The sequence below is a fragment of the Dendrobates tinctorius genome, unplaced genomic scaffold, assembly GCF_039654945.1.
Source record: "Dendrobates tinctorius isolate UK_male_01 unplaced genomic scaffold, ASM3965494v1 ptg000203l, whole genome shotgun sequence".
NCBI classification, from domain to species: domain Eukaryota; kingdom Metazoa; phylum Chordata; class Amphibia; order Anura; family Dendrobatidae; genus Dendrobates; species Dendrobates tinctorius.
In genome coordinates, this window is record NW_027361870.1 from 19258819 (window position 1) to 19273834 (window position 15016).

The window sequence follows — 15016 nt, forward strand, 5'->3', positions numbered from 1 at the left end:
GTGCAAAAAAACGCATACATAAGCATGCCAATGCGCACATATGCGCACCCATAGACTTATATTGGGTGTCTTGCTGTAAAAAAACGCATTGCGCGCGCATGCGTTTTTTTGAGGCAAATCGGACGCACAAAAAATGCAACAAGTTGCATTTTGTGCGCCCGAGCGCATACCGCAAAAAAACGCATGCGCGGTAAAACGCGTACAAACGCATGTGTATGCGCACATAAGCGCATCCCATGCAAAGTATAGGAAAAAAACCCGCATGCGCTATTTAGCGCTAAATTACCGCGAAAAAAACGCAAATGTGAAACCAGCCTGAGACAGCAAAACATGAAAAATGCCAAGGGGGTGAATATTTTTTGCAAGCCACTGTATTTAACACCTTTCTGACATCAGACATACTATCCCGTCCATGGGACCCGGGCCCCTATGCCCATGGACGGGATAGTACGTCTACCGCGATCAGCGGCGCCCACGTGGTGAGCGCCGCTGATCGCGGCCGGGTGTCAGCTGATTATCACAGCTGACACCCGGCACAATGTGTCAGGGGCGGTCACGGACCGCCCCCGACACGTTAACCCCTTGCACACCGCGATCAAACACGATCGCGGTGTACTGGGGGTTAAAGAGAAGCATCGGCAGTGAGGGGGCTCCCTCCGTGCTTCCCTGAGCCCCCCACGGCAGCGCAATGTGCAGCGCTGCTGCGGGGGGCCCCTTTCCTGCAGGCTCCCGAATCCAAGATGGCGACGGGGGCCTTCGGGGGCCTGCAGGAAGCTGGCTTCCTCAGTGCCTGCAAAGCGCAGGCATGAGGAAGCCTTCGGCACTGCCTGTGACAGATTGCTGATCTGTCACAGTGATCTGTGATGTGACAGATCAGCGATCTGTCACAGGACAGTGATGTCCCACCTGGGACTATTTAATAAAGTAAAAAAAAAATAAAAAAAAGTGTTACAATAATTTAAAAAAAAATCGCCAAATAATTTAGAAAAAAAAAAAAATATTCCCCCAAATAAATCCATTTTTTGGAAATAAAAAAAACCAAAACAATAAAAGTACACATATTAGGTATTGCCGCGTCCGTAACGACCCGCCCTATAAAACTGTCCCATTAGTTAACCCCTTTAGCGAACCCCTTAAAAAATAAAAATAAAAAACGAAGCAAAAAATAATGATTTATTATCATACCGCCAAACAAAAAGTGTAATAACGCGCGATCAAAAAGACGCATATAAATATACATGGTACCGCTGAAAACGTTATCTTGTCCTGCAAAAAACGAGCTGCCACACAGCATCAGCAGCGAAAAAATAAAAAAGTTATAGCTCGCAGAATAAAGCGATGCAAAAATAATTATTTTTTATATAAAATAGTTTTCATTGCATAAAACCGACAAAACATAAAAAAATGACATAAATGAGGTATCGCTGTAACTGTACTGACTCGAAGAATAAAACTGCTTTATCAATTTTACCGCACGCGGAACGGAATAAACGCACTCCCCCAAAAGAAATTCATGAAACGCTGGTTTTTGTTCATTCTGCGTCCCAAAAATCGGAATAAAAAGCGTTCAAAAAATGTCACGTGCCCGAAAATGGTACCAATAAAAACGTCAACTAGTCCCGCAAAAAATAAGACCTCACATGACTCGGTGGGTCAAAATACGGAAAAATTATAGCTCTCAATATGTGGTGATGCAAAAACTATTTTTACAATAAAAAGCGTCTTTTAGCGTGCGACAGCTGCCAAACATAAAAACCGCCATAAATAGTAAATCAAACCCCCCGTTATCACCCCCTTAGTTAGGGAAAAATAATAAAATAAAAAAAATGTATTTATTTCCATTTTTCCATTAGGGTTAGGGTTAGGGTAGGGTTAGGGCTAGGGTTAGGGCTAGGGTTAGGGCTAGGGCTGAGATTAGGGTTAGGGGTGTGTTGGGGTTAGGGTGGGAGTTATAATTTGGGGGTTTCCACTGTTTGGGCACATCAGGGGCTCTCCAAATGCAACATTGTGTCTGATCTCAATTCCAGCCAATTCTGAGTTGAAAAAGTCAAATGGTGCTCCTTCCCTTCCAAGCTCTGCCATGCGCCCAAACAGTGTTTTACCCCCATATGTAGGGTATCAGCGTACTCAGGACAAATTGCAAAACAATTTTTGGGGTCCAATTTCTCCTGTTACCCTTAGGAAAATAAAAAATTGGGGGCAAAAATATCATTTTTGTGGAAAAAAATGATTTTTTTATTTTCACGTCCGAGCGTTATAAACTTCTGTGAAGCACTTGGGGGTTCAAAGTGCTCACCACACATCTAGATAAGTTCCGGGGGGGGGTTTGGTGTCCAAAATGGGGTCACTTGTGGGGAGTTTCAATAGTTTAGGTACATCAGGGGCTCTCCAAACGCACATGACACCCGCAGACCATTCCATCAAAGTCTGCATTCCAAAACGTCACTGCTTCCCTTCCGAGCCCCAACGTGTGTCCATACAGTAGTTTTCTCCCACATGTCGGATGTCAGCGTACTCAGGACAAATTGGACAACAACTTTTGGGGTTCAATTTCTCCTGTTACCCTTGGGAAAATAAAAAAATTGGGGACTAATTTATCATGTTTGTGGAAAAAATACGATTTTTTTATTTTCATGCCCTGGCATTATAAACTTCTGTGAAGCCCTTGGGGGCTCAAAGTGCTCACCTCACATCTAGATAAGTTCCTTAGGGGGTCTAGTTTTCAAAATGGGGTCATTTGTGGGGGGTTTCCACTGTTTAGGTACATTAGGGGCTCTCCAAAGGCAACATGACACCCGCAGACCATTCCATCAATGTCTGCATTCCAAAACGTCACTACTTCCCTTCCGAGCCCCGACGTGTGCCCATACAGTAGTTTTCTCCCACATATGGGGTATCAGCATACTCAGGACAAATTGGACAACTTTTGGGGTCCGATTTCTCCTGTTACCCTTGGGAAAATAAAAAAATGGTGACTAAAAGATCATGTTTGTGGAAAAAATACGAATTTTTTATTTTCACGCCCGGGCGTTATAAACTTCTGTGAAGCACTGGGGGGTTCAAAGTGCTCACCACACATCTAGATAAGTTCCTTGGGGGGGGTCTAGTTTACAAAATGGTGTCATTTGTGGGGGGTTTCCACTGTTTAGGTACATCAGGGGTTCTCCAATCGCGACATGGTGTCTGATCTCAATTCCAGCCAAAAACGTCAAATGGCGCTGCTTCCCTTCCGAGCTCTGCCATGCTCCCAAATAGTGGTTTACCCCCACATGTGGGGTATCAGCGTACTCAGGACAAATTGCACAATAACTTTTAGGGTCCTGTTACCCTTGGAAAAATAAGAATTGAGGGTGAAAAGATCATTTTTGTGGAAAAAATATGATTTTTTAATTGTACGGCTTTATGTTATAAACTTCTGTGAAGCCCTTGGGGGTTCAAAGTTCTCACCACACATCTAGATAAGTTCCTTAGGGGGTCTAGTTTCCAAAATGGTGTCATTTGTGGGGGGTTTCCACTGTTTTGGTACATCAGGGGTTTTCCAATCGCGACATGGTGTCCGATCTCAATTCCAGCCAAAAACGTCAAATGGCGCTGCTTCCCTTCCGAGCTCTGCCATGCTCCCAAATAGTGGTTTACCCCCACATGTGGGGTATCAGCGTACTCAGGACAAATTGCACAATAACTTTTAGGGTCCTGTTACCCTTGGAAAAATAAGAATTGAGGGTGAAAAGATCATTTTTGTGGAAAAAATATGATTTTTTAATTGTACGGCTGTATGTTATAAACTTCTGTGAAGCCCTTGGGGGTTCAAAGTTCTCACCACACTTCTAGATAAGTTCCTTAGGGGGTCTAGTTTCCAAAATGGTGTTATTTGTGGGGGGTTTCCACTGTTTTGGTACATCAGGGGTTTTTCCAATCACGACATGGTGTCTGATCTCAATTCCAGCCAAAAACGTCAAATGGCGCTGCTTCCCTTCCGAGCTCTGCCATGCGCCCAAATAGTGGTTTACCCCCACATGTGGGGTATCAGCGTACTCAGGACAAATTGCACAATAACTTTTAGGGTCCTGTTACCCTTGGGAAAATAAAAATTGGGGTGAAAAGATCATTTTTGTGGAAAAAATATGATTTTTTAATTGTACCACTGTACGTTATAAACTTCTGTGAAGCCCTTGTGGGTTCAAAGTTCTCACCACACATCTAGATAAGTTCCTTGGGGGGTCTAGTTTCCAAAATGGGGTCATTTGTGGGGGGTTTCCACTGTTTTGGTACATCAGGGGTTTTCCAATCGCGACATGGTGTCCGATCTCAATTCCAGCCAAAAACGTCAAATGGCGCTGCTTCCCTTCCGAGCTCTGCCATGCTCCCAAATAGTGGTTTACCCCCACATGTGGGGTATCAGCGTACTCAGGACAAATTGCACAATAACTTTTAGGGTCCTGTTACCCTTGGAAAAATAAGAATTGAGGGTGAAAAGATCATTTTTGTGGAAAAAATATGATTTTTTAATTGTACGGCTGTATGTTATAAACTTCTGTGAAGCCCTTGGGGGTTCAAAGTTCTCACCACACTTCTAGATAAGTTCCTTAGGGGGTCTAGTTTCCAAAATGGTGTTATTTGTGGGGGGTTTCCACTGTTTTGGTACATCAGGGGTTTTTCCAATCACGACATGGTGTCTGATCTCAATTCCAGCCAAAAACGTCAAATGGCGCTGCTTCCCTTCCGAGCTCTGCCATGCGCCCAAATAGTGGTTTACCCCCACATGTGGGGTATCAGCGTACTCAGGACAAATTGCACAATAACTTTTAGGGTCCTGTTACCCTTGGGAAAATAAAAATTGGGGTGAAAAGATCATTTTTGTGGAAAAAATATGATTTTTTAATTGTACCACTGTACGTTATAAACTTCTGGAAAGCCCTTGTGGGTTCAAAGTTCTCACCACATATCTAGTTAAGTTCCTTGGGGGGGTCTAGTTTCCAAAATGGGGTCACTTGTAGGGGGTTTCCACTGATTAGGTACATCAGGGACTCTCCAAACGTGACATGGCGTCCGATCTGAATTCCAGCCAATTTTGCATTGAAAAAGTCAAACGGCGCTCCTTCCATTCTGAGCTCTGCCATGCGCCGAAACAGTCGTTTCCCCCCACAAATCAGGTATCAGCGTACTCAGGACAAATTGCACAATAACTTTTGCAGTCCAATTTCTCCTGTTAACCTTGGTAAAATAAAAAAAATTGAACCTGAAGTATTTTTTTTGTGAAAAAAGTTAGATGTTCATATTTTTTTAAATATTCAAAAAAATTCCTGTGACGCACCTAAAGGGTTAATAAACTTCTTGAATGTGGTTTTGAGCACCTTAAGGGGTGCAGTTTTTAGAATGGTGTCACTTTTGGGTATTTTCTATCATATAGAACCCTCAAAGTGGCTTCAAATGTGATGTGGTCCTAAAATTAAAATGGTGTTGTAAAAATGAGAAATCGCTGGTCAACTTTTAACCCTTATAACTTCCTAATAAAAAAAAATTTTGGTTCCAAAATTGTGCTGATGTAAAGTAAGCATGTGGAAAATGTTAGTTATCAAGTTTTTTGTGTGCCGTATCTCTGTGATTTAAGGGCATAAAAATTCAAAGTTGGAAAATTGCAAAATTTTCAAAATTTTTGCCAAATTTCCATTTTTTTCACAAATAAATGCAAGTTATTTGAATGAAATTTTACCTCTAACATGAAGTACAATATGTCACGAGAAAACAATGTTAGAATCACCAGGATCCATGGAAGCGTTCCAGAGTTATGACATCATAAAGGTACAGTGGTCAGAATTGTAAAAATTGGCCCGCTCATGAACGTGCAAACCACCCTTGGGGGTGAAGGGGTTAAACTAACATTTTTCCAGGAAAGAGTTACACAGTTGTGTGCTTCATGGCGCAGTCAAAGAGTGCAGAATGCTACACTGCAACTTAATGATGGCTAATGTGGTTGTGTTGGGACACCCAGGTGGATGCAGCAACACAAAATACTTGTGGCAATTTGCAGGTTGCAATGTGACCTCATTTACTACGTTGCAACATTGTGCTACTGTGATGTTTGCCAGTAGCTTTGACACAACACTAAAGTAACCATGTGGCAATAGCCTGATGGTGTGAAGCATACCTCCTTTCTTTTGGTTTCCATAAATAAAGCTACAGTGTAGGCGCTAGGACTCTTATGGGTGCTTTATGCAAAAAGGTTGTATGGAAGTATGACCTCTAGTTCGTCTGGCAATATGGCTGTTTAAAGGGAATCTGTCACCCTTTTTTTGGACTATCAGCTGCTGCCACTGACATCAGGGGCTTATCTACAGCATTCTGTAATGCCCCCCGATGTAACCTGAAAGATAAGAAAAACGCGTTAGATTATACTCACCGAAGGGGGCGGTCCAGTCCGATGGGTGTCAGGGTCCGGCGCCTCCCATCTTCATACGATGCCGTCCTCTTCTTTCCTTCCTGTTGTGGCTCTGGCGCAGGCGCACTGCTCTGCCCACTGCTCTGCCCTGTTGAGGGCAGAGCAGAATACTGCAGTGTGCAGGCGCCAGACCTCTCCCGACGCCTGCGCACTGCAGGACTCTGCTCTGCCCTCAACAGGACAGAGCAGTGCGCCTGCACCAGAGCCACTACAGGAAGGGAAGAAGAGGACGGCATCGTATGAAGATGGGAGGCGCCGGACCGGATGGTGACACCTATCGGACCGGACCGCCCCCTCCAGTGAATATAATCTAACGTATTTTTCTTATCTTTCAGGTTACATCGGGGGCTTATCTACAGCATTACAGAATGATGTAGATAAACCCCTGATGTCAATGCCGACAGCTGATAGTCCAAAAAAAGGGTGACAGATTCCCTTTAATGGAGCCCTATTGCCAGACGAACTAGAGGTCATACTTCAAAGACTCAGACTTTAGAGTTTAGGAGATCAAATACTTATGCTCTAAATGCATTAAAAAATCATAATGTTAATATTTAAACATCCATTTATATATGTAAAAAAATGCAAAGATATTTAGATGATACTGATATAATTTCTTCAATGAGCATACAAAAACTTGTGTAGCGCCCCACACTTACTCCTCCATCTGATTCTTATCTTTCGATTTGGTTTCTGTGACCTTTTCTTGCCGCTTCTTGTCCATTTTCTTTTTTAACTCTTTCTTTTCCCTGCAAAATATACATAACGTATATAGATTTAAAAAAAAGCAAAATTATATTAGAACCCATGTGTATTTTATAGACAATAAGAGATTACCGTACTTTTCACACGTTTCCTTGAGCTTTTTCAGCTGGTTGTTCTGGCACTCCTCTGCCACATCTGTCAACTTCTGGATTAGCTGCAATGGAAAAGCATTTATGTCAATAAGGGAGACAATGAGGTATATTGGAGAATTAACCAGCATTAATAGCCCTGACCTCGGGATATTACAGGATTCCCTGGGGAAGCACAGTTTCAGCAGATACAGGTTATTTCTTGTACAGATGTAAGAATCATCTGAAAGTGCAAGAAGAACTAGCACTTTACATTCAAGCGTCTGCACTCATAAAAAGAGCAGAGCGATGTGGCATGCAAGGTTAATTGCATAGCACCCAGAGAGATCGCTTCATGCTCAATACATCTGTTTGGTAAACAATTCTACATTATACATAACCTTCCATCCGTATGGATGAAACTGGGTAATTGCCTTCTTTATTGTTGGCAAATTATATACAGTATATTCCAATAAGCACCGGATTTAATACATTAATGTGAGGTAATATGTCCCTGGAAACATGAATGCTATACTTTAAGGTACAAAGCTGCATTAAACAAGGACTTGTCTTCTGTAAAGCTTAAAGAGTGTGTGTTTTTTCCATAAATTACATTTCTTCCCTATCCACCATGAATATAGCAGAAGGATTAATGTGCATCAAACAATATTATGCCTTGTCATGGATTGTGGGCACACATGAATTAATCAATTTGTGTGTTGGGTATCTCAATTTTATAAGTATTTTCTATATGGCAGTAATACAGTTTACATTTATGTGACAACACAGCATTTCTTCTTAATTAAACCAGATGTAAATTTAGGTAAACAAGGAGGCATAGACTATTATCTTTAAGTTGACTTCTAAATTTATGTTTGTCTATGCTTAGTGAAGAAGCAAAGACTATTGTCTGTACAAGCCTGGATGTTGACATTTGAGTTGCTGTTTGCTGAAACTTTGTTGTCTGTTATCTCTGCAAAACAGGGGCGTGGGGTCATTGAACAATCGGTGTTTGATAATATGATGATTGGCCATTGTGTGGGACCCTGTGGCTTTCTGACCTGCAAACCAGAGAAGGATGAACTATGCCTAGTGATTAAATACTCAAACAATGTGAGTTAATCTCATCACATCTTCCATTTGAACTCTGGATGATACCTTGAAGTACAACAGTTTTGAACTATATGAAGGGGATATGCCTCTGTAACAAGAGACCCAAAGAACCAAAGACTATTTGCAAAACCACAGCCAGGAACACTATACAAGACAGCAGTCAGGACATCATGGCTCCATCACAAGGGACACAGATGGGACATTCTACAAGATGTCAACTTAGGGGACCACAGCCCCTGCTGAAAGAATACAGATCTTCTCCATAGACCATCACTGAACCCATGGATACATTTAGGGAAGCCAGGATTTGGACCCACCAGTCACCGGAGCCCGATGGATACATTTGGGAAAGCCAGGTTTGGGGTCCACCGGTCACCTGTCTCCATGGAGATGTTTGGAGAAGACAGGATGTGACCCTCTGGTCACCTGGCCTCATACCTCAGTAGACCGTCAGCTTCCTAAGCTTGTCATTACCTCCTCTCTGCGTGTGTAACAGGTGGGGGTAGCGAGCCCTGGAAGTAGCAGCTGCTTTAATCTCGGCGAGTCAACAGAAAGCTGAGACTCTGTAATTATGGACCTTCTTGGGTATTTTGCTGGGCCTGTTCTATGTGTTACTGTCTGTTCGTGGTTCAATAAAGTATTACCGCATTGTTTTACCCTCACTCTGTGTTGTCAGAGTAATATTTTACTCAGAGGAAAGGTGAGCAGGCATTCAGTGGGATGATCCCTGGTACATGCGGTCGTGGGCCAGTGGACTACAGCACCAGTTGATCCCCCCATGTCTCCACATTTTGGTGGTAGCAGCAGGATACTACTCAGCCCGACAGATATGGAGAGCTGCAGGGGACTGATGTTCATAGACACCATCCCAGGGCTCCAAAGCCAGGAAGGCATACAGATACAAAAAGACCCAGCAGACCATAGGTGAGGCATGCACACCAGGTTTCATATGCCACTATGACAAACCCCACCAGCTCTGCCTTGGGAAGAGGACCAGAGTGGATGTATAAGTGCAACTATAAAAAAAATGGCAACTATAGGTGCTGTGCCAGCTTTAAGAGAATAAATACCAGGCCACTGACACTTGATCGGATTTAATCCAGAAACCACTTGATGTGGAGGACACCATGTGTTGACACAATGGATATGAGTCGGTTCTCATCAATTATGTGCAGAGTTTATTTGCAAAGTAAAACATGAAATATGCTCTGAGGAGACTGTATGATATGTGTAATCATGTCTGTGCTTCAAGACATGCTGATGGATAGTCCCTGGTAAGTAGAGAAGGATGATTGAAAGTCTATCACATCTGGCTAATTAAGATGGGGGAGCAATGTGACAACTCAGCATTTCTTCTTAATTATGTCAGATGTAAGTTTAAGTAAGCAAGTATGCATAGACTCTTATCTTTATGCTGACTTTTGAATTTATGTGTTTGCCTTTGGTTGGTCAAGAAGCAAATACTATTGTCGTATGAGCCTGGATGTTGACGTTTGAGTTACTTTTTGTTGTAACTTACTCTCTGTTATTTCTGCAAGACAAGGGTGTGGTGCCATTGAACAATCAGTGTTTGATAATATGCTGATTGACTATTGTGGCTCCATGTAGATGTTGAGAGAAGTCAGGTCACCTGGCCTCCTACCTCAATGGACTGTCAGCTTCCTAAGCTTGTTGTTACCTGTTGTTACCTTCTCTCTGTGCCTGCCACGGGTAGAGGTAATTGGTCCTTGAAGTTGCAGCTGCTTTAATCTGGGCAAGTCAGTGAAAGGGTGAAATTCTGTAATTTTGCACCATCTAGGGTATTTTGTTTGGATAGTTCTATGTGTTATTATCTGTTTGTGGTTCAATAAAGTATTGCCACACTGTTTTACTCTAACCCCGTGTTGTCTGAGTAGTATTATACCCATGGTAAAAAAAAGAGTGGGCGTTCAGTGGGATGATCCCTGGTCCATGCAATCTTGAGCCAGTGTGTAAGGATTCCGGACTTTCTTGCACCTGTTCGCCCTCATCCAAGATGGAGTATTGGATTTCGTTCCGTCATGGAACTTCTTGTCTGTCCTGATTATTTAAGTCCGGGTCATGTGCTCTCCTGTGCCTGAGTATTTTGTTGCTGTCTTGCTCCTGCCCATCTGTTAGCGAACTCTCGGCTGTGGCTGCTGCTCGTTACTCAGTGCTCTTCCCCTCTACATTCTGCTGCCTACTGCCCTGCTGTGCTCAACTACTGTGTGGACTTCTGGTGTGGAGATGATCACCCTTGGAGCTGCTGTGGCCAGTATGGAATCATGACTTTTGCCATCTCCTTTGTGTCTGTGTCTGTTGGGGCTGTGTTGCTGGACTTGTGTGGGACTTTCAGCCCTATAGGTACATATATCGACTTTCTCCTGTTTTGCTTCTCCTGGGTCATGCTGGACTTCTATGTTTGAATACCGTGTGCATTTCACCCTTATGTTAGCTGGACTTATCCACCCTAGTACTGTGTGCATGCTGATTTACTACATCGTGGGACTGCCTCATTAATGCATTGTACTTCCTTACATACGGTATCTGCTGCTGGACTCCTACGTTCTGTGCCCTGTGCACACTTGAGTATTAGTACTGTTGGACTGGTTATAAAGAGGGGTCTTACCCTGCTCTTCAGTCGCTTAGGACATATCCATATTGTACTGAGTTTTCGTTACAATTGCAGAAAGTGTACTGCCGGTTTTGCTTTACCTGCATTATTCCATATTGTGCTGCGTTTTTGTTACTGTTGCAGAAAGTATTATGTTTAGTTTTGTCACTCTTGTTTAATATACTTATTTACATCAACTTTGGTCTCTGTCTCATATTGTCCCTCACGATCAGATTCCGTAGTACCCATATAATTATTACACAGTGGACCAGAGCACCTGATATCAAAAAGTTGCGGAGACTCCAAGTTGGGTCTCTATCTGTTAGGTTGCCTGTAGTGTAAAGGGTGTCAGGGCCCATTATATTATTTCTACTCTGTGGAAATTGATGCCACTTTAGTGGTGTTCACTATTTTTTTTAAATGTGGAGACTCCAAGTTAGGTCTCCATCTGGTAGGTTGCCTCTAGTGGAAGTTGTGTCAGTGGCCCATTATACGGTTTATACTCTGTGAAATATGATGCAACTTTAGTGGTGTGCGACAATCATTTTTTTAAATGTTGGTACTCCATGTTGGATCTTCATTGGGTTGTTGGGTTGCCTGTAGTGGAAGGGGCATCAGAGGCCCATTATACTATTTCTACTCTGGGAAACTGATGCCACTTTAGGGGTGTGTGACAATAATTTTTTGAAATGTGGAGATTCCAATTTGGGTCTCCATCTGGTGGGTTGCCTGTAGTGGAAGGGGTGCCAGAAGCCCCTTATACTATTTCTACTAAAGGAAAATTCATGACACTATAGTGGTGTGTGACAATTTTTTTTAACTATGGACACTCCAAGTTGGGTTTCCATCTCGTGGGTTGCTTGTGATGGAAGGGGTGTCAGAGGCCCATTACCCTATTTCTATTATGGGGAAATTGATGCCACTTTATTGATGTGTGGAAATATTTTATTTTAAATGTTTGCACTACAAGTTTGGTCTCCTTCATGTGTGTTGCATGTAGCAGTGGGGCTCCCAGACTGGCAGGTCTGCACTTACTTTCAGTCAACTACCTGTATTACTATCCTTAAATTTTTCTAACACTTGTGGTCTAAAAAGCTGATATTTGTGCCACCAAAGTGTGGTTGAAAAAAGCAATTTGAGCTGTTGCATGATGTATCAGGGCTCCCAGAAAAGAAGGCTCACATCGGTCCCTCACCCACCTCATATTAGTTTAAACTTAAATTCAAAGTTCTAAATGATGCCCCAGACCCTGATACCTCATGCATGGCCCATCGCTGACTGCTCCTGTGCCATTAACAATTTTTTACTGTGGGTCAATTGATGCCACTTTTCCTGGTGTCTGCCCCTAATTTATTTGGAAAGGTCTAGACTCCAAGTTGGGTCTCTTTCATGTGTGTTGCCTTAATTTGGCAGGGCTCTCAGAGCACCAGGCCTACACCTCTCATTTTACCTTTATATCCTTTATTATATTTTTGTGCCTATGGTCTTTTGCTCTATTTGAAACATTCTCTACAATTGACTCCTTCTACAGATGAATCCCTGGTTAAAAAAGAGAATCCAGACGTCATCACAACTTCCTCTGCGTTCCACTATGCGTGTCACCGGTACTTCCGGCTGCGGCCATTTTACTATGATGCACTTCCGGTTGTGCGTTCCACCCTGCATTCCACAGGGATGCATCCATTACAAGCAGACACACTTCTGGGAAGCCGACACATGTGACCCTGGGCGCACACTCTATCCCTGACACACGACCGATATATAAGTCCGAACACTGGCACTTTCACTTTAGCAACCTCTATACCTGCAGCAGACACCCGCATTTCTGACAGGCGCCGTTATCACAGACACCCCGTTTCCTGCGCTTATATGGTAAGCTGAATATGTTTTTTCACGGGCACACTATGCTGGACTCCTTTTGCCTATGTTAGTATTAAGCATGTCATTACCTCTTATCAGTGCCATGATAGGCGATTTCACCTACTAATTATACAAGGGAACACTGGAGGTTTATAAGGGTAAGGCCTCTTTCACACTTCAGTTTTTTACAATCAGTCACAATCCGCCAGGTTTTAAAAAAAACGGATCCGCAATTTTTTTTTGAGGATCCTTTTTTTTCCCCATTGACTTGCATTATGGGCGGATTGTGACGGATTGCCGTCAGTTGCATCCGTTTTTTTTGCGGATTCGCCAAAAGTTGCTGTCCGTTACCATCCTCAAAGATTTCAAAAATTCTTTCTGGCTGCCGGATCTCTCTCTCTCTCTCTCTCCTTCCCAGCGTTTCCTTTAAATTTCCTCATTTTCAGGATCCGTCTGAAAACGGATCCTGTGCCATCCGTTCAGAACGGATCCGCTTGTCTGACTTTTTGGCGGATTTGAAACGATGCAAAAAAACTGTGTGAAAGAGGCCTAAGAGGCATTACAATTTTTTTGTCTTATTTTCCCCATTTTTATTTTCATTTTTTTATTTATTTTTTTCTGGCTAGAAATGCCTCACTTTTTCTTTTTCTTTTCATCAGCCATACAATACTACATATCTTTGTGATTCTGATATATGCTGATGCTATATTTAATTTTTCCATACCCCTCTATTAGTATTACTCTATTAAATTTTTAGTCAGATTGTACATAGTGTTTATATTTAAATTATGTAGTGCTATATCTCAGATTGATCATTTTTCCTTAATATGTACTATGTGTGAAAGACTTATCATTTATTATATATTTTGTCTTGTGATATATTTGTGTTTTTTTTCTTTATGACATAGAGATACCTCTCTTTTTGGGTTTAGCAGCCATCTTTTCTGCTTCTATGTACTATAGTCTTTGATGCATTATGTGTATGTAAACCAGTTCACATTGACTGACTATGTACTTTGTTTTTTTTTCTGTTTATTAAGTCTGAAGAAGGTCCTAATTGAGACCGAAACGTTACATTATTATAAACCTTTCTGGATTCCTATCTTGTGAATAAAGAAATAACTTTTCTCCTGCAAAGAGAGTGCCGGAATATTTTTTCTATACATATACCCAGGGGTGGGATTTGGCCGGTTCTCCCTGGTTCGATGGAACTGCTTGTTAAAAAAGCAGCCGGTTCCCCGAACCGGGGAGATTCAGAGCTGCGATCTGGTACTGCCATGGGGGGCCCTGCAGGGCAGTGGGCAGGGAGCTATCAAAGTAGCTCTGCTGTCTTCAAAAGAAAATAGCAGCGGAGCTGCAAGGATCCGTCCTGCTTCCTGCCCGCCGCCCGCGCTTCCTGACACAGAGGTGCGCCGCTGAATGACGTCATCATTCAGCGGCTGCTGCTATGCCAGAGCGTGGATAGGAAGGGCGGGCGGCAGGCAGGCGAGAGGTGCTGCTGTGTGTGCGTGCGCACGCTTCCTTGGAAGAAGAATCATGCGAAACACGTGTCGGGGGTGCCATGGCTCATTGGAGGTATGACGTATTGCATTCAGCTGCCAAGTTTAACTTATCTCTCAGCCTGCTCTCTGTGCTTTTTCCTTACCGCATCACTTGAGTCTATTTTGGGACACTCGGATATTGAAGCAATTGTTTTTTAGGCAATAGAGCTGATTGCTCGTAATATGGTTCACATATGGATAATATATTTTCGCCACTACTATTGTATATAGTATGTGCCCTCTCTACATAATGAGCATTATAAAGTTGGTTACTGTTTTTTTAAGCACTGTGCACTTTGCTAGCAGGCCCTCTGGCTGCTTGATATGTATATATGTGTATTACTCGCACTGTGAGATTAATTCATACAACCTATTATTTGCTTATTAGTGCATACCATCTGGCTTTTATATTCCTCCAATAGCCGTTCTTTTTTGCATTGTTTGTCCCCATTTTTTTAACTTTTTATTAGGTTCACTGTACCATTTTAATACTACCTAATAAAAATTTATATTTTTATGGCAATATGACTTCCTGATTTTTTTTATATGATAATTTGATATTTGGAGGTTGCCACAGGACTTGGCATCTTGTTGTTTTTTATAACTGCCACAATGTCCA

At 42.5% G+C, this 15016-nt stretch overlaps 1 protein-coding gene across 1 annotated transcript in view; it reads right to left on the reverse strand.

Annotated features, from left to right (window-relative positions):
* The window catches only part of PLCB1 (phospholipase C beta 1), a 1254316-nt gene that overhangs the window by 90122 nt on the left and 1149178 nt on the right, over nucleotides 1-15016 (reverse strand). The window contains exons 28-29 of the mRNA XM_073553862.1: nucleotides 7282-7358; nucleotides 7099-7188 (exon numbers count right to left, since the gene is read on the reverse strand). Coding sequence (XP_073409963.1) covers nucleotides 7099-7188; nucleotides 7282-7358 — 167 coding nt within the window. The remainder of the gene's footprint in view (nucleotides 1-7098; nucleotides 7189-7281; nucleotides 7359-15016) is intronic.